Source organism: Piliocolobus tephrosceles, chromosome 1, assembly GCF_002776525.5.
Source record: "Piliocolobus tephrosceles isolate RC106 chromosome 1, ASM277652v3, whole genome shotgun sequence".
Classification (NCBI taxonomy): Eukaryota; Metazoa; Chordata; class Mammalia; order Primates; family Cercopithecidae; genus Piliocolobus; species Piliocolobus tephrosceles.
The window spans coordinates 28,667,936-28,686,333 of NC_045434.1; the positions used below are offsets into that span (position 1 = coordinate 28,667,936).

At 39.5% G+C, this 18,398-nt stretch overlaps 1 protein-coding gene across 3 annotated transcripts in view; it reads left to right on the top strand.

Annotated features, from left to right (window-relative positions):
* The window catches only part of DNM3 (dynamin 3), a 566,202-nt gene that overhangs the window by 179,615 nt on the left and 368,189 nt on the right, over positions 1–18,398 (top strand). For all 3 annotated transcript variants that reach the window (XM_023207167.1, XM_023207165.1, XM_023207166.1), the window contains exons 5-8: positions 8,223–8,321; positions 8,926–9,086; positions 12,686–12,828; positions 17,304–17,439. In XM_023207167.1, coding sequence (XP_023062935.1) covers positions 8,223–8,321; positions 8,926–9,086; positions 12,686–12,828; positions 17,304–17,439 — 539 coding nt within the window. The remainder of the gene's footprint in view (positions 1–8,222; positions 8,322–8,925; positions 9,087–12,685; positions 12,829–17,303; positions 17,440–18,398) is intronic.

The window sequence follows — 18,398 nt, forward strand, 5'->3', positions numbered from 1 at the left end:
TTTCTTTCTTTCTTTCTTTCTTTCTTTCTTTCTTTCTTTCTTTCTTTTTTCTTAATTTTCACAAAAGTTTTTATTGTGACCAACAGTAAACTTTCAAAAAAGTAAGAATATCCATTGACTCAATATCCTTCAGAGAATAGAAACAATGGAAAAAAACTGTTAATTTTATAAGAATAGGTAAATTTCGGTATCCATATCTGACAATGCCATTACAAGAAGGGAAATTTACAGACCATGATCATTTTGGAACTAAATTTATATATCCTCTTCAAAAATCCAGCTATATTTTATAAGGAGGTTATATCATGACCAAATTTGGTTTGTACAATTAATTCAGTATATACTAGTTCCTAAATAAAGAGTAATAATAGTCTTGGGCTGGCAAGCCAAATAGGAACAGCTCTGGTGTGCAGCTGCCAGTAAGATCAATGCAGAAGGCAGGTGATTTCTGTAATCCAACTGAGGTACCCAGCTCATCTTATTGGGACTGGTTAGATAGTGGGTGCAGCCCATGTAGGGCAAGTCAAAGCAGGATGGGGTGTCATCTCACCTGGGAAGTGTGTGGGGTTGGTAAACTCCCTCCCCTAGTGAAGGGAAGCTGGGAGGGACTGTGCCTAGAGGAATGGTGCATTCTAACCCAGATACTATGCTTTTCCCACGGTCTTCACAACCCACAGGCAAGAGATTCCCTCAGGTGCCTCCGCCACCAGAGTCCAGGGTTTCAAGTACAAAACTGGGTGGCTGTTTGGGCAGACACTGAGCTAGCTGCAACATTTTTTTTTTGTCATACCCCAGTGGTACCTGGGACTGATTAGACAGAACCATTCACTCCCCTGGAAAGGGAGCTGAAGCCAGGGAGCCAAGTCGTCTGGCTCAGCAGATCCCACACCCACAGAGCTCAGCAAGCTAAGATCCACTAGCTTGAAATTCTCACTGCCAGCACAACAGTCTGAAATTGACTTGGGATGCTTGAACTTGGTTTGGGGAGGGGCATCTGCCATTACTGAGGCTGGAGTAGGTGGTTTTCCCCTCACAGTGTAAACAAAGCCACTGGGAAGTTCAAACTGAGTGGAGCCCACTGCAGCTCAGCAAAGCCATTGTAGCCAGATTGCCTCTTTAGATTCCTCCTCTCTGGGCAGGGCATCTCTGAAAGAAAGGCAGCAGTCCCATATAGATAAAACTCCTATCTTCTTAGGACAGAGCACCTGGGGAAAGGGTGGCTGTGGGCACAGCTTCAGCAGACTTAAACGTTCCTGTCTGCCAGGTCTGAAGAGAGCAGCGGATCTCTCAGAACAGCATTTGAGCTCTGCTAAGGGACAGAATGTCTCCTTAAGTGGGTCCCTGACCTGCGTACCTCCTGACTGGGAAACACCTCCCAGCAGGGGTTGACAGACACCCCATACAGGAGAGCTCCGGCTGACATTTAGCAGGTGCCCCTCTGGGACGAAACTTCCAGAGGAAGGAATAGACAGCAATCTTTGCTGTTCTGCAGCCTCCACTGATGATACCCTAGCAAACAGGATCTGAAGTGCACCTCCAGCAAACTCCAACAGACCTGCAGCAGAGGGGCCTGTTAGAAGGAAAACTAACAAACAGAAAAGAAAAGCATCAACATCAACAAAAAGGACGCCCACACAGAAACCCCATCTGAAGATCACCAACCTCAAAGACCAAAGGTAGATAAATCCATGAAGATGAGGGAAAAACAGCACAACAAGGCTGAAAATTCCAAAAACCGGAATGCCTCTTCTCCAAAGGATCACAACTCCTCACCAGCAAGGGAACAAAACTGGATGGAGATTGAGTTTGGCAAATTGACAGAAACAGGCTTCACAAGTTCATACAGACTCCTCTGAGCTAAAGGAGGATGTTCTAACCCAATGCAAGGAAGCTAAGAACCTTGAAAAAAAGTCAGAGGAATTGCTAACTAAAATAACCACTTTAGAGGAGAACACAAATGATGACCTGATGGAGCTGAAAAACACAGCATGAGAACTTCATGAAGCATACACAAGTATCAGTAGCCAAATCAATCAAGCGGAAGAAAGGATATCAGAGATTGAAGATCACCTTAATGAAATAAAGCATGAAGACAAGATTAGAGAAAAAAGTATGAAAAGGAATGAACAAAGCCTCCAAGAAATATGGGACTATGTGAAAAGACCAAACCTGCATGTGATTGGTGTACCTGAAAGTGATAGGGAGAATGGAACCAAGTTGAAAAACACTTTTCAGGATATTATCCAGGAGAACTTCCCCAACCTAGCAAGACAGGGCAACAGTCAAATTCAGGAAATACAGAAACCACCACAAAGATACTCCTTGAGAAGAGCAACCCCAAGACACATAATCATCAGATTCACCAAAGGTGAAATGAAAGAAAAAACGTTAAGGGCAGCCTGAGGGAAAGGTTGGGTTACACACAAAAGGAAGCCCATCAGACTAACAGCAGATCTCTCTATAGAAACCCTACAAGCCAGAAGACAGTGGAGGCCAATATTCAACATTCTTTTTTTTTGAGACAGATTCTCACTTTGTTACTCAGGCTGGAATGCAGTGGCGCAATCTCAGCTCACTGCAAGCTCCGCCTCCCGGGTTCACTCCATTCTACTGCTTCAGCCTCCTGAGTAGCTGGGACTACAGGAACCTGCCACCATGCCTGGCTAATTTTTTGTATTTTTAGTAGAGACAGGGTTTCACCGTGTTAGCCAGGATGGTCTCAATCTCCTATCCTCGTGATCCACCCATCTCAGCCTCCCAAAGTGCTGGATTACAGGCGTGATCAACATTCTTAAAGAAAAGAATTTTCAACTCAGAAATTCATATCCAGCCAAACTAAGCTTCATAAGTGAAGGAGAAATAAAATCCTTTACAGACAAGTAAATGCTGAGAGATTTTGTCACCACCAGGACTGCGTTACAAGAGCTTCTGAAGTGAGCACTAAACGTGGAAAGGAACGACTGATTCCAGCCACTGCAAAAACATACTGAATTGTAAAGACCATTGACACTACGAAGAAAGTGCATCAAATAAGAGGCAAAATAGCCAACTGGCATTGTAATGACAGGATCAAATTCACACATAACAATATTAACCTTAAATGTAAAAGGGCTAAATCACCCAATTAAAAAACACACACTGGGCTGGGCACAGTAGCTCACACCTGTAATCCCAGCACTTTAGGATGCCAAGATGGGTGGATCATGAGGTCAGGAGTTCAAGACCAGCCTGGACAAGATGCTGAAACCCCGTCTCTAGTAAAAAATACAAAAATTAGCCTGGCGTGGTGTTGTGTGCATGTAGTCCCAGCTACTCGGGAGGCTGAGGCAGGAGAATCGCTGGAACCCGGGAGGCAGAGGTGGCAGTGAGCTGAGATTGTGCCACTGCACTCCAGCCTGGGTGACACAGCAAGACTCTGTCTCAAGAAAACACACACACACACATACACACACACACACACACACACACAGGCAAATTGGATAAAGAGTCAAGACCCATTGGTGTGCTGTATTCAGGAGACCCATAGCACATGCAGACACACATAGACTCAAAATAAAGGGATGGAAGAATATTTACCAAGCAAATGGAAAGCAAAAAAAAAAGCAGGGGTTGCAATCCTAGTATCTGATTAAACAGACTTTAAACCAACAAAGATCAAAAAAGACAAAGAAGGGCATTACATAATGGTAAAGGGATCAATGCAACAAGAAAAGCTAACTATCTGAAATATATATGCACCCAATACAGGAGCACCCAGATTCATAAAGCAAGTTCTTAGAGGCCTACAAAGAGTCTTGGACTTCCACATAATAATAGTGGGAGACTTTAACACCACACTGTCAATATTAGAAAGGTCAACGAGACAGGAAATTAATGAGGATATTCAGGACTTGAACTCAGCTCTGCACCAGAAGGACCTACTAGACATCTACAGAACTCTTCACCCCAAATCAACAGAATATACATTTTTCTCAGCACCACATCATACTTATTCCAAAATTGACCACATTATTGGAAGTAAAACACTCCTTAGCAAATGCAAAAGAATGGAAATCATAACTAACAGTCTCTCTGACCACAGTGCAATCAAATTAGAACTCAGGATTAAGAAACTCACTGAAAACTGCACAACTTTGTGAAAACTGAACAACCTGGTCATGAATGACTACTGGGTAAATAACGAAATTAAGGCAGAAATAAATAAGTTCTTTGAAACCAATGAGAATAAAGACACAATGTACTAGAATCTCTGGGACACAGCTAAAGCAGCGTTTATAGAGGAATTTATAGTACTAAATGCTTACAGGAGAAAGCAGGAAAGATCTAAAATCGACACCCTAACATCATGATTAAAATAACTAGAGAAGCAAGAGCAAACATATTCAAAAGCTAGCAGAAGAGAAGAAATAACTAGAACTGAAGGAGACAGAGATACGAGAAGCCCTTCAAAAAATCAATGAATTCAGGAGCTGGTTTTTTGAAAAGATTAACAAAATAGACCACTAGCCAGATTAATAAAGAATAAAAGAGAGAAGAATCAAATAAACACAATAAAAAATGATAAAGGGGATATCACCACTGATCCCACAGAAATACAAACTACCATCAGAGAATACTATAAACACCTCTAAGCAAATAAACTAGGATTTCTAGAAACAATGGATAAATTACTAGACACATACACCCTCCCAAAACTAAACCAGGAAGAAGTCAAATCCCTGAATAGACCAATAACAAGTCTGAAATTGAAGCAGTAATTAATAGCCTACCAACCAAAAAAAGCCCGGGACCAGATAGATTCACAGACAAATTCTACCAGAGGTACAAAGAGGAGGTGGTAGCATTCCTTCTGAAACTATTCCAAACAATAAAAAAAGAGGGACTCCTCCCTAACTCATTTTATCAGGCACCATCATCCTGATACCAAAACCTAGTGGAGACACAATAAAAAAAGAAAATTTCAGGCCAATATCCCTGATGAACATTGATGCAAAAATCTTCAATAAAATACTGGCATACCGAACCTAGCAGCACATCAAAAAGCTTATCCACCGTGATCAAGTCAACTTCATCCCTGGGATGCAAGGCTGGCTCAACATACACAAATCAATAAATGTAATCCATCACATAAACAGAACCAACAACAAAAATCACATGATTATCTCAATAGATGCAGAAAGGCCTTCAATAAAATTCAACATCCCTTCATGCTAAAAACTCTCAATAAATGAGATATTGATGGAACGTATCTCAAAATAATAAGAGCTATTTATGACAAACCCACAGCCAATATCATACTGAATGGGCAAAAGTTGGTAGCATTCCCTTTGAAAACTGGCACAAGACCAGGATGCCCTCTCTCACCACTCCTATTCAACATAGGAAGTTCTGGCCAGGGCAATCAGGCAAGAGAAAGAAATAAAGCGTATTTAAATAGGAAGAGAGGAAGTGAAATTATCCCTCTTTGCAGATGACGTGATTGTATACTTAGAAAACCCCATCATCTCAGCCTGAAATCTCCTTAAGCTGATAAGCAACCTCAGCAAAGTCTCAGGATACAAAATCAATGTGCAAAAATCACAAGCATTCCTATACACCAATAAGAGACAAACAGCCAAATTATGCATGAACTCCCATTTGCAATTGCTACAAAGACAATAAAATACCTAGGAATACAACTTACAAGGGATGTGGGGGACCTCTTCAAGGAGAACTACAAACCACTGCTCAACGAAATAAAAGAGGACATAAACAAATGGAAAAACATTCCACACTCATGGTTAGGAAGAATCAATATCATGAAAATGGCCATAGTTTCCAAAGTAATTTATAGATTCAATGCTATCTCTATCAAGCTGCCACTGACTTTCTTCACAGAATTAGAAAAATCTACTTTAAATTTAATATGGAACCAAAAAAGAGCCCGCATTGCCAAGACAATCCTAAGCAAAAAGAACAAAGCTGGAGGCATGATACTACCTGACTTCAAATTACACTACAATGCTGCAGTAACCAAAACAGCATGGTACTGGTACCAAAACAGATATATAGACCAATGGAACAGAACAGAGGCCTCAGAAATAATGCCCCACATCTACAACCATCTGATCTTTGACAAACCTGACAAAAACAAGCAAGGGGGAAAGGATTTCCTATTTAACAAATATTGTTGGGAAAACTGGCTAGCCATATGCAGAAAACTGAAACTGGACCCCTTCCTTACACCTTATACAAAAATTAACCCAAGATGGATTAAAGACTTGAATGTAAGATCCAAAACCATAAAAACCCTAGAAGAAAACCTAGGCAATACTATTCAGGACATAGGCATGGGCAAAGACTTCATGACTAAAACACCAAAAGCAATGGCAACAAAAGCCGAAACTGACAAATGGGATCTAATGAAAGATCTTCTGCACAGCAAAAGAAACTATAATCAAAGTGAACAGGCAACCTACAGAATGGGAGAAAATGTTTGCAATCTACCCATCTGACAAAAGGCTAATATCCAGAATCTACAAGGAATGTAAACAAATTTACAAGAGAAAAACAATCCCATCAAAAAGTGGGTGAAGGTTATGAACAGACTCTTCTCAAATGAAGACATTTATGCAGCCAAAACATATGAAGAAAAGCTCATCATCACTGGTCATTAGAGAAATGCAAATTAAAACCACAATGAGATACCATCTCATGCCTGTTAGAATGGCAACCATTAAAGAGTTAGGAAACAACAGATGCTGGAGAGGATGTGGAGAAATAGGAATGCTTTTACACTGTTGGTGGGAGTGTAAATTAGTTCAACCATTGTGGAAGACAGTATGGCAATCCCTTAAGGATCTAGAACCAGAAATACCATTTGACCCAGAAATCCCATTACTGGGTATATACCCAAAGAAATATAAATTATTCTACTATAAAGACACATGCATACATATGTTTATTGATGCACTATTTACAGTAGCAAAGACTTGGAGCCAGCCCAAATGGACAGCAATGATAGACTGCTAAAGAAAATATGGTACATATATACCATGGAGTACTATGTAGCCATAAAAAGGAATGAGTTCGTGTCCTTTGCAGGGACATGAATGAAGCTGGAAGCCATCATCGTCAGCAAACTAACACAGGAACAGAAAACCAAACACCACATGTTCTCACTCATAAGTGGGAGTTGAACGAGAACACATGGACACAGGGAGGGGAACAACACACACTGGGGCCAGTCAGGAGGTTGGGGGTGAGAGGCGGGAGAACATTAGGACAAATAGCTAATGCATGTGGGGCTTAAAACCTAAATGACAAGTTGATAGGTGCAGCAAACCACCATGGCACTCGTATACCTATGTAACTCATTCTGCACTTGTATCCTGGAACTTAAAGTAAAATAAAACAAAAAGCAATATAAATTACTAGGCAAATACCATCCATTTCATCTAATGAAGAAAGCAAATGACAAATATCATGTATCTAATGTGCTACTCAAAATGTCTAGGTTCTTACATTATTTATTACTGAAAGAAACCTTGGAGATCATGGTTTCTAACTATTTATTTGACAGATGAGGAAAACTGAGACCTGTGGCATTTTGGTGACATGCCTTGAGACTAGAATCCAAGCCTTGTAATTCCTAGTACAGTCTTCTTTCCATTAAATCATACTTCCTTTTCTAAGGCATGGTGAATGCTGCGTGGCTTACGAGTTTATTTTTGGTGATGACATTATACCTGCTTTTCTTTCTTTACTTTTGTTTGACCTCAGTGACTAGAACTGGATCAATAGTAATCCTTGGTTTATGACACACTCTCATAATTGGTCCATGCATAACCTATTTATTTGTTTATTTGCCTTTAATAATGTAATACATAAAACTTCAAACATTCATATTTGGTAGGGAACATGGGAAGAAATGAAAATGTATAATTTCCATATATGCATGGTACAAAAATAAACTCATATATTTGGAAATTATTTAGTGCTACAGCTATTTGTTTTTCCCCCTTGAGTTGAAGGTTATCTTCTGGATGGGTGCTTTGGCAACTCTCCTCTTCATCACATTGAAATCACCAAACTCAAGTAGCACTTAGAAAACAAAGTAAGACAGAAGGAAATGGGAAAAGGACCAGGAAAATGTGCTTTACATTTAGCATTGCGACATATATGTCTTTAAAATTTGTTAGTCTTCTGCAAATTGTGTAATGTTGGGTTTGTTTATGATGCAGGTCTGAGAACCATTGGAGTTATCACCAAACTGGACCTTATGGATGAAGGAACGGATGCCAGGGATGTTCTAGAGAACAAACTGTTGCCTCTTCGCAGGGGTAATGTACTGTGGTCTATACAATACTTTTTGTTTGTTTGTTTGTTTGATTTTGGTTATATGAAAGAGAAATGATTGGGAAGACACTAGGAGTTTTGGTTTTGATGCCTTCTCAGTTGTAAGGAATGGATTTATCATTAGTTATACTTTTTATGGAATGGCTGTACGTTCCCGAATGATATATTAGAAAATAATCCAAAGGGAGAACTATTCCTTAAAATAACAGGAATAAGAAAACAGGAAAAGGAAGGAGTTTGAAGCGAGGTTATAAATATTCATCATAGACTGCATAAACTTATACTATTGTAAGACTGATATTTACTTGCCTGCTATATGACAAAACTGCGAAGATACACACTCTCTTAAAATGCACACAGTTTAAGGGTGAGAGATATTATTGTATTGATGCTAAAAAATTATTGTGAGCTCGATCAGTAGCCTGTGTTCAATACTGATGTTTCCCATTGAGTTTTATAAAGGGACTCAGTCTTCACACCTAAAACTAGTTTTGCTTTTCTTAGTCTGCCTATGTGAGGGCCTTGAAATCTCCCTGGAATAAGCCACAAAAAGTGTCCCCAACTCCATAGATTTGCGTTTTGTTTCAGGTTACGTGGGGGTGGTAAACAGAAGCCAGAAGGACATAGATGGGAAGAAGGACATAAAGGCAGCCATGTTGGCAGAGAGGAAGTTTTTCCTTTCCCACCCGGCTTACAGACATATCGCTGACCGAATGGGAACCCCACACCTGCAGAAGGTCCTTAATCAGGTAAAAATGTTCTTTCAAGCAACAAGAACAGTTATGAAATATGTAAGTGGATGCTGGAATTTGTGTTTATTATTTTTAAGTTTATTTTTTCCAAAACAAGACATACAGCTTCAATGATAGGGATTTTAAAAATGGGTATTAGTATCTCGGATTCACACTATTACCATTCTCAGTGAATAGAACTCATCTTCCTGTTATTGAAAGAAGAGTTCCTAAAGCAGAAACACATACCTATTTAGGAACAGTGAACAGGGATATACATTTTAGCATATATTCATTTGTAATATGTAGTTACCTTGAGAAGTTAAATTTTTATAACTTTGAAAAGTTGATCTCTTGGGATCTGTTTTTGAAGCACCAGTCTGTAATGGCTAGGTTACACTTTCTGTTAAATTTTTTTTATGACTTTGTTTAGAGTTGATTTGTTTCTTAATTTAAAATCTTTAGAATCACACATCCTAGTTTAATAATCATTGATTTCCACTCATCTAAGATGCTTTTCCAGATAACCCCTTTTCCCACAATAATTTGGAATTGGGCCTTCTGCCTACCCCGCTCCATGCACTATGCACAAACTTCTTCCATAAATCCTCAATGCTCTTACTTGGTTACAGATATTCCTACCCCTCTTGGAGTTAAGTGTTATGACAAGCATCATTGTCATTGAATTCAGGGACCCCTCCCTGAGTTTTGATTATATTGACTTCATGTGACTAGCAGCCTTTCTCACAAATATTCTTATAAGTTATGCTTTAACTGTTACGTACAAACTTAATCAGGCAATCAATCAATCAATCCATCAAGTAGATTTCTGATTCTTAGCTCCTAGAAAGTATCAATAGCTTTCATAATATGTGACATTATACCTGAACAATTTAGGCAAAACAACTGAGAAGAAATTTTAGAAAATAAAAAATTGTGTTATAATTCCATTTTAAGAGATTTCAACACAGACTATTGTAAAGTTTATACTTTTTAATTAAAGATAAATATTTGGACACTAGGAAACATCACTATGATTGTGTGATTTAAAAATATGAATATATTTTAGAGAAGGAGCATTGTTATGCAAGAATCCTAACACTCGACCAATATATTTTGCACTGTCAAAACTCTCTTTAGAATACTGCTTTCACAGCTGTATTGGCCTACAAAAAACACAAATAAACTGAGAAAATCTTAGAAGAAAATCACTAATATGATTAGAAAGATAAAGCTGGAAATGAGTTAGGTTTTGAATGCTGGAAAAACAGAATGAGGTGGTTGACTATTAGATTATTATAGGTGACGCCCAAGTTATGACACAATTGGATTCTCGTTGACTAAAAATTGAATGTTTTTTTTTTCTGAAGATGTCTCCTTTCCTGGATAATCACTCTCTCTTTATTGCTTCAAGAATATTTATACTGTGTTTGAAACTAAGATAATTCTATGGCTATGTATGTGTACTAATACTTCTGATCCTGTGGGATAATTCATATGGAAAATACTGCAAAATGACATCACATTTTTGAAAAATTGAATGAAATTTTCATTGTAGGGGGAAGGCAGAGAAAGAGGTAGTGAGTTGTATGAGATGATATTGGAGATGTAGGCAGTGGCTGAATCCTGTAATGTTTCTAGACCAAATTGAGGACTTTGGCTCTTACCTAAGACCAATAAGGAGTCATTTAAGGGTCCTAAGTAGAGGAATAACAAGATCAGATCCGTGGGTGAAAAAAGAATATGATATTGAAGACAGGAAGACCAAGAGTAGACCAGTTAGGAGTAAAAGAGAAATTATGGGAATTTGGTTGTAGTAAGGGCCGGTGGAGATGAAAAGAAGGGGCAGGTTTGAGAAATGTTCAGGAAAATTGAGGACTAGGTGGTAGATTAGAGCTGTTGGGTGTTGGGAGAGGTGGAGTCAAGGTTACGTCCCAGGTTTCCAGGCTCTTATGAAGTCACCAAGACGGGGAACCCTGAAGGGAAGATAAAGTACTTGATTTTGGACATGTTGAGCTTGAGATGTCATTGACACATCCAAGAGGAGAAGTCACGGAGTTGGTCAAATATGCATGCCACAGCAAAGATAAATCTTGTTTGGAGACAACATCTTACAGCTATAGGTATTTGGATGTTTATTGAAGCCATAGATGGAATGAGATTCCCTGAAGAGAGAACAGAGAGTAAACAAAAAAGAGGCCTCAGACCCAGATTTGAGGAATTTCAATAATTACTGTTCTGGCAAAGAGGGTGAATTATCCATGGAAATAGAGAAGATATATCGAGATGGATAGCAGAAATATTAGAGAAGCTGGAGTCATGGAAGCCAGGGGAAGAAGTGTTTTAGAAAGCCACAGTATTGCTTTGCTCTGGAGATGTCTGAGAAGCAAAAGGTGGAAATCAGGTATTTTTACTCTTTACCAGTTCACATGGCAATCAGTTGGTTGCTGGTTTCTTGTGGTTGCTGTTTCTGTTAGATTTGGGTCCTTGTCTCTCGTGACGTTGCTATCGGGAATGCTGTCCTCTCAGCTCTTTTTTTGCCTGCTTCATAGTTAGAACAGCAGTGCATGCCAGGGTGCTAACATAACAATTTATTACTGTGAGCAAGGGGATAATACAGTTATAAACTATTGACAAATAACTCTAGATTTATTTAATAAATATATTCAAGTGACCTCAGATAAACATAAAGATGACTGAAAATAGTTTCTTCAGTCAATCTGGGTATATTAATTCTCCCTAATTTTAATATTTTTTCTTTTTTCTGCATTTCTAGGAAGTTTATATTCTTTTTATTGATTTCAAGTTCATCACTTAGGCAGTTCAAGAAGGTTATCTGTTTTTTCTTTTGAATAAGACTTTCTTTAACTGCATTGTAATAGAAAGGCCGTAAGACCTAAACAATCTGGGTTTTTATCTCACCTTTGATTCTTAATTAATCATGCACTCTTAGGCTCTTGGAGAAGTTTTCATTGTACTGAGCTTGAGGTGCCTGCTGATCTCAGTGGAAATACCAAGTAGATGGTTATGTCGAGCCTTCAATAGCAGAGAGAGCTTTCCCTTACTCAGTCATGGAGTTGCACTGGGACCTAGAGGTGGAAGTACGAGTAAGTTGCTGCCTCAGCTGAAGAATGTGGAGAAAGTTAACAGCTGGCAGGTGCCTCCAGCACCTTGGCTACTGAGCTCCACCTGTGTGGTAAACCACTTAGTCCTGAGAACACCAGGCAGCACCTGTGACTCCTAGCTTCCTTCATTTCTATCACATTCTAACTTAAGGTTCCTTTGTACAAGGTAGGAGATCTGATAAATCAATCCATGCTAACTAAGGTGTTATTGGGTAGCCTCATTAGTAACATTAGCTGCATTTTAACAGGGTCTTCCCAGATTTAAAGAGATAGCTCAAGTGAGTGACTCTAAATGAAGGAATTTTGGGCATCTCTGAAGGGCAGTGGAGGGAGTTGGTGTTTCTTCTCCCTATCTACATAATAGTCAATCTCAAATGTAGACATAATGTTTGAAATTTTGAATGATTATAAAAACAATGAAGGCTAAGTTAGTCTTTAATCTGTATATATGATTCAATCTTCAATCTGTGTGTATGATTTTGTTTTGTTTAGCAACTTACCAACCACATTCGGGATACCCTACCAAACTTCAGGAACAAACTACAGGGACAGTTGCTCTCCATAGAACATGAAGTAGAAGCCTACAAAAATTTCAAACCAGAAGATCCAACCAGGAAGACCAAAGCATTGCTGCAGTAGGTCACCTTTCCCTTCCTTGGCGCAGCATTTTAAACTAATTTCTTTAGTTTTCTTTTGCCTTAGTCTATTTGTCATGTTGTTTCTTGGGCATAACAGAGGCAGCAAGTAAACTATCTGAGACTATCTATATGATATACAAGAACTCTTGAATTTTTATGCTTTGTTGAACACGAATTATTCGTATTATTCTGTTATTATCAACTTACCAATTGAGCATCGCTATGCCCATTTCCATTGTGTTTTTAAAACTGGATTAAGTGAGTAAAACTATTAGGGATGACCCAGCAGGAATTTTTGTCCCTTGTCTTAGAAGTGGGTAAATACAGATGAAAATATCATATTTTTCAGCTGTTTCTATGGATGTCAATTGTACTTATTATCCTTTATTCCAGTTATTTCATGTAACTTATTTGTGGGCATTTTTCAGTGGAATGAGAACCAAGGATTTAATTAAAAAGTGCTAACAATAAGGCTCTAGTTTTTTTTTTTTTTCCTTTTACATAATGATTTTAATGTAGCCCTTTGAAAATGCAAATGTGAAACTGCCAAGCATCTTTTCACCCCTTCATGATCTTCCCATCTTATCTTTGGGTTACTAGAGTTATTCCTGTGGTGTCTTGGAGTATGATAGCAGAGAATTGGTAGAGAATTCCTAGTTCTTTATATCTTACACTGTCTTCTCTCCCTTGACTCCTTCTGGTGCCATCAGTTCTTTTATCCTGTGCTGCCAATTGTGTCAAGTCCCTCTCAACGGGAAGGCTCCCCTGCCCAGCACACACTGCAGGATACCCGAGGTCTACCTCCGAAGATGATGTTCGGTACCTCTTATGGCGCCTTTTCTCTGCTGCAGTCTGACAATCAAAACATCCTTCAATTGGCATTTAAAGCTCACACTATTATTTCTTTCTTTGTGAGGAGATTCCCAAATACTCAAATATTTAAATACAGTATTAATTGCTTCATCCTCTATTTCCGCATCAAAAATACTATACAAAGGAAAGAGGTGTTTTTTTTTTTTTTTTTTTTTTTTTCAGATATAACTCTTTCCTAATTTATTCTTTCTTTTCATTCTTGAGTTTGGTTGAGCTCTTGTAAAAACTCTTCAAGTTACAGAGAAAGCTATTTCTGTTTAGGCCCTAGGTCATTATCTTAATATCCAGCTAAAACTATTCTGCTTGCAAATATTGGGTCTTGCCTCTGTGACTTTATTGGACTCAGATTACAGAACTTTTCACAGCTAGATTCTTGACTTGCAGAGGCCTGATTCAGCTACTTCTTTATGGTCCTATTCTTTCTGACCTATTTCTTTTCTCTCTTCTATCATTTCCTCCTGCCTTACTTTCTCTGTTCTTCCTCCTTCCTCTAATCTCTTCATGCACTCAGTGTCTGGTTCTGTGAATTGAACGATAAATAAGATTCTTGCCCTCAAGAAGTCCCAGTAGAGTAGGGAAAAACGGACATAAAAATTAACACAGTTTAACACAGTTGTGTTAAAGCTAATAAATACTATGTTTCTGTAAGTGTAAAATATTAAGGGAGCCCAGATGAGGAAGCAGTTACATATGAGGAAGGATGTGAATTTGCAGAGAAAACAGGTCGTGAAGTAGGAGAGTCATGTGGAAGGAGCAGGGCAAGAGAATTGTGAGAACTTTGGTGACATTTGTTCTAGGATTAGTAAATGGACCAGGTAGCTGAGGTATAGGGTTTAGGGGAAGGAGCAGCTAGAGGTACACTTTCTGAAAAATCTTTCATGTTTCAGTATGTATGTCATATATCTCCAGGTGTTTTTAAAAAATAAAATTTGCATATACATGAACATAACTAAATCCAATTATAGTCTAGCTTCTTTGGCCTAAATAATTTGTAGTTACTTTTCATTCACCTATGATTTTCATGGAAGAGAATAAAAAGATACAAGTTTAGATAGTTTGAATTTTTTTCTTTTAGATTTTGAATTTGAAAGTAGTTCCAGTATGTTTAAATTGGAGTTTTAAACCTGGTAATCACAAATGAACATAGTTTTTTTTTTTCTTTCTTTCTCTTTCTTTCTTTCTTTCTCTCTCTCTTTCTTTCTTTTCCTTCCTTCCTTCCTTCCTTCCTTCCTTCCTTTCTTTCTCTGTCTTTCTTTCTTTTCTTCTTCTTCTTCTTCTTGTTCTTCCTCTTCCTCCTCCTCTTCTTCTTCTTCCTCTTCCTCTTCTTCGTCTTCTTCTCCTTCTCCTCCTCCTTCTCCTTCTCCTCCTTCTCCTCCTCCTTCTCCTTCTCCTCCTTCTCCTCCTCCTTCTCCGCCTCCTCCTCCTCCTTCTCCTCCTCCTTCTTCTCCTTCTCCTTCTTCTCCTTCTTCTCCTCCTTCTTCTCCTTCTCCTTCTTCTCCTCCTTCTCCTCCTTCTTCTCCTCCTCGTCCTCCTCCTCCTTCTTCTTCTTCCTCTTCTTCTTCCTCCTCCTCCTCCTCCTCCTCTTCTTCTTCTTCTTCTCCTCCTCCTCCTTCTTCTCCTTCTTCTCCTTCTCCTTCTCCTTCTCCTCCTTCTCTTCCTTCTCTTCCTTCTCCTCCTCCTTCTCTTCCTCCTCCTTCTCCCCATCCTTCTCCTCCTCCTCCTTCTCCCCCTCCTCCTCCTCCTTCTCCCCCTCCTCCTCCTCCTTCTCCTCCTCCTCCTCTTCTTTCTCCTTCTTCTTTCTTCTTTGCAGCCAGTGTAAGGTAATTCATTCTTTCATGGAACAAATATTTATTAAATCTCCCAATTATGTTGAGCAGGAGAAGGTAAAGAAAACACACGGTCCTTGCCCTTAGGAGAGTGACTAATAGACGTAGCAATGTAAATGTACTGTGCCAAGTGCTCTGCAGGAAATAAGCTGAAGATGCAGAGGAGGGGCGATGAGGAGTGGTGCTGGATAGAGTCATGGATCATGAAAAGTTTCTGGGAAGAACCAATGCTTGATCTGAGTCTTAAAGAACATGTAAAAATTAGTCAGGCAAAGCAGCAAGGGACAGAGAGAATGGTGTTCTGAGCAGAAAGAAAAACAAGTGTAAAAGCACAGGGGCATGGTACATTTGGGGAACTGCAATGACTTCCTCATGGTTGGCTGGAAGGTGAGTGGGATGAGTGGTAAGAGATGGGGCTGAAGAGGCAGCCAAGGCCAGACCATGAAATTCTGGGAGATGGGCTAAAGAGTTTTGATTGTATTATCAAATTGTGGGGATCCATTGAAAAACAAGGCTAGAGCTAGTTGTACAGGAGTCACAAATATGTGTTATTCTGATAGGGTGAGGTCTGATTTGGACAAAGATAAACCCAAAAGCAGGATGATCATCTAGAGGAGCCTTCAGTGATGCCGGGAGGTGTTGCTGAGAGCTGAACCAAGGCAGTATCAGCAGGTTGAGGAGGAAAAGCTCAAGCAGCTGAACTGTAATGGAGGAGAAATGACCTACAACTGTTGGCTCCCTGAAACTGTTGGGTGAGGGAAAGGGAGGTATGCTGGATGCCCCATCTTCCGTGCCTGGGGTGGGTGGTGTCATCCACCATGAGGGGAGATTTGGGAATACAGGAGGGTCAGCAGGTTTGGGAGTGAAAGACATTAAGAGGTTGTTTGTGTTGAGTTCAAGGCAGCTAAGAGGAAATAAACATCCAGTACAGTTGAGCATATGGGCCACTGTCTTCTGAGAGTTATGGGCTAAAGCGGAAGGTGTGGAGAAACTATTTCTCAATAACCCTTGAAGCTATGGCAACCTTGAGATCACCTAGGGATGAGTGTGAGGAGAGACTGAGGCTGTGACATTGGGGGAGTGATAGAGCTGGAGCATTTGGGACACTAGGTGGCTGTGATGTCATGGGAGTCTAGGTCCATTTGACTATTCTACATAAGGTTTAATTGATTAACTCTCTATTTCAAGTATTCTTTTTTTTTTTTTTGAGACAGCGTCTTGCTCTGTCACCCGGGCTGGAGTGCAGTGGTGCCATCTCGGCTCACTGCAAGCTCCGCCTCCCGGGTTCACGCCATTCTCCTGCCTCAGCCTCCCGAGTAGCTGGGACTACCTGCACCACGTCCAGCTAATGTTTTGTATTTTCAGTAGAGACGGGCTTTCACTGTGTTAGCCTGGTTTGTCTCAAACTCCTGACCTCAGGTGATCCACCCGCCTCGGTCTCCTAAAGTGCTGGGATTATAGGCATGAGCCACTGCACCCGGCCCCATCAAGTATTCTTTAAATACCATTTTATGACTGCAATCAAATGAACAGAATGCATTGAAAGACAAATATATTTAAATATTTATTCTAATTAAATGTCTAAAATCTTAATGATGTGTATTTCATATAATCACACTGTGAGTGCTACATAGAGTGCAGTGTTAACTCTGCCAGTAGGTGCCACTAAGAGTACCTGGAAAACGATTCTAAGGAATAATCATAGGAAAAGAAAATGAAGAGTGCAAAGGCTTGTAACTTTGACTTGAATCTATTTCTCTTTAACAATTACAGGATGGTTCAGCAATTTGCTGTGGACTTTGAGAAGAGAATTGAAGGGTCAGGGGATCAAGTAGATACCCTGGAACTCTCAGGTGGTGCTAAAATCAATCGTATTTTTCATGAACGCTTTCCTTTTGAGATAGTAAAGGTTTGTGTCAAACGTTATTTTTTCCGTTAGTTTCACTTCACTTCCTTATTCTGTTTTATACAACTTGATAAAATATTGTGTGAGTGGTATAGAACTAACATAGTTCTTTGAACAAAACCTCCATATTCAGGTAATGAAATTCAGGAGAGAAATGTGTTCTTACTAATGATTCTGATTTTATTTAATGAGTTTTAACTACATTTCAAACACAAATACTAATTGAGTTTTCTATGATGTTTGTTGTCTAATTAATTTAAAAATATTTCTTCAGCATATACTCTGCACCAAATTTCTAGGTGCCAGTGATTAAGACAGGGAAGGCCCTTGCTTGTCTAGTGCGGAAAGACAGAAAATTAACAAACAGACAAAATAAGAAAGTTGCAAATGTTTTTGTGTAACATGATATAAGAGAAAGGGGCCGGATGAGCCACTTTTAATGGAATAATCAGGCGAGTTCTGTCTGAGCAGGGGACATTTAAACTGTGCCCAGAATGGCATGAAGAGGTCAGCTGGGTAAAGATCTGGGGGAAAGGGGTTGTTCAAGGCAGAAGTAGCAACCTCGGATAAGGCACTAAAGTATGACAGGTGAAGAAGAGATGTGGCTGATGAAGGAGAGGGGTGTGAAATGAATTCAGAGAGGGAGGAAGTGTCCAGTTCACACAAGGCTTTCTAGGTTGAGGTAAAGTCTTTATGCTGAACAATGAGAAGTTACAGGAGGGTTTTAAGCAGTAATGTGACTTGATTTTTTGATGATTTTAGAAGAATAGTATACCTGCTGGATTGTAAAGAGCCAAGAAACGTGAGGAGAACAGTGGGTCAGACAAGGAGTGGATTCATTTTCTGTGGGGTCTGAAGCTTCTACAATTTTGCAGGTCCCCTTGAAGAAGAATACAAAATTATAAACACACAGTCAGGCACAGGGTCTTGGAAGAGGCTGGTGCAACGGAGAAATGCTGAGA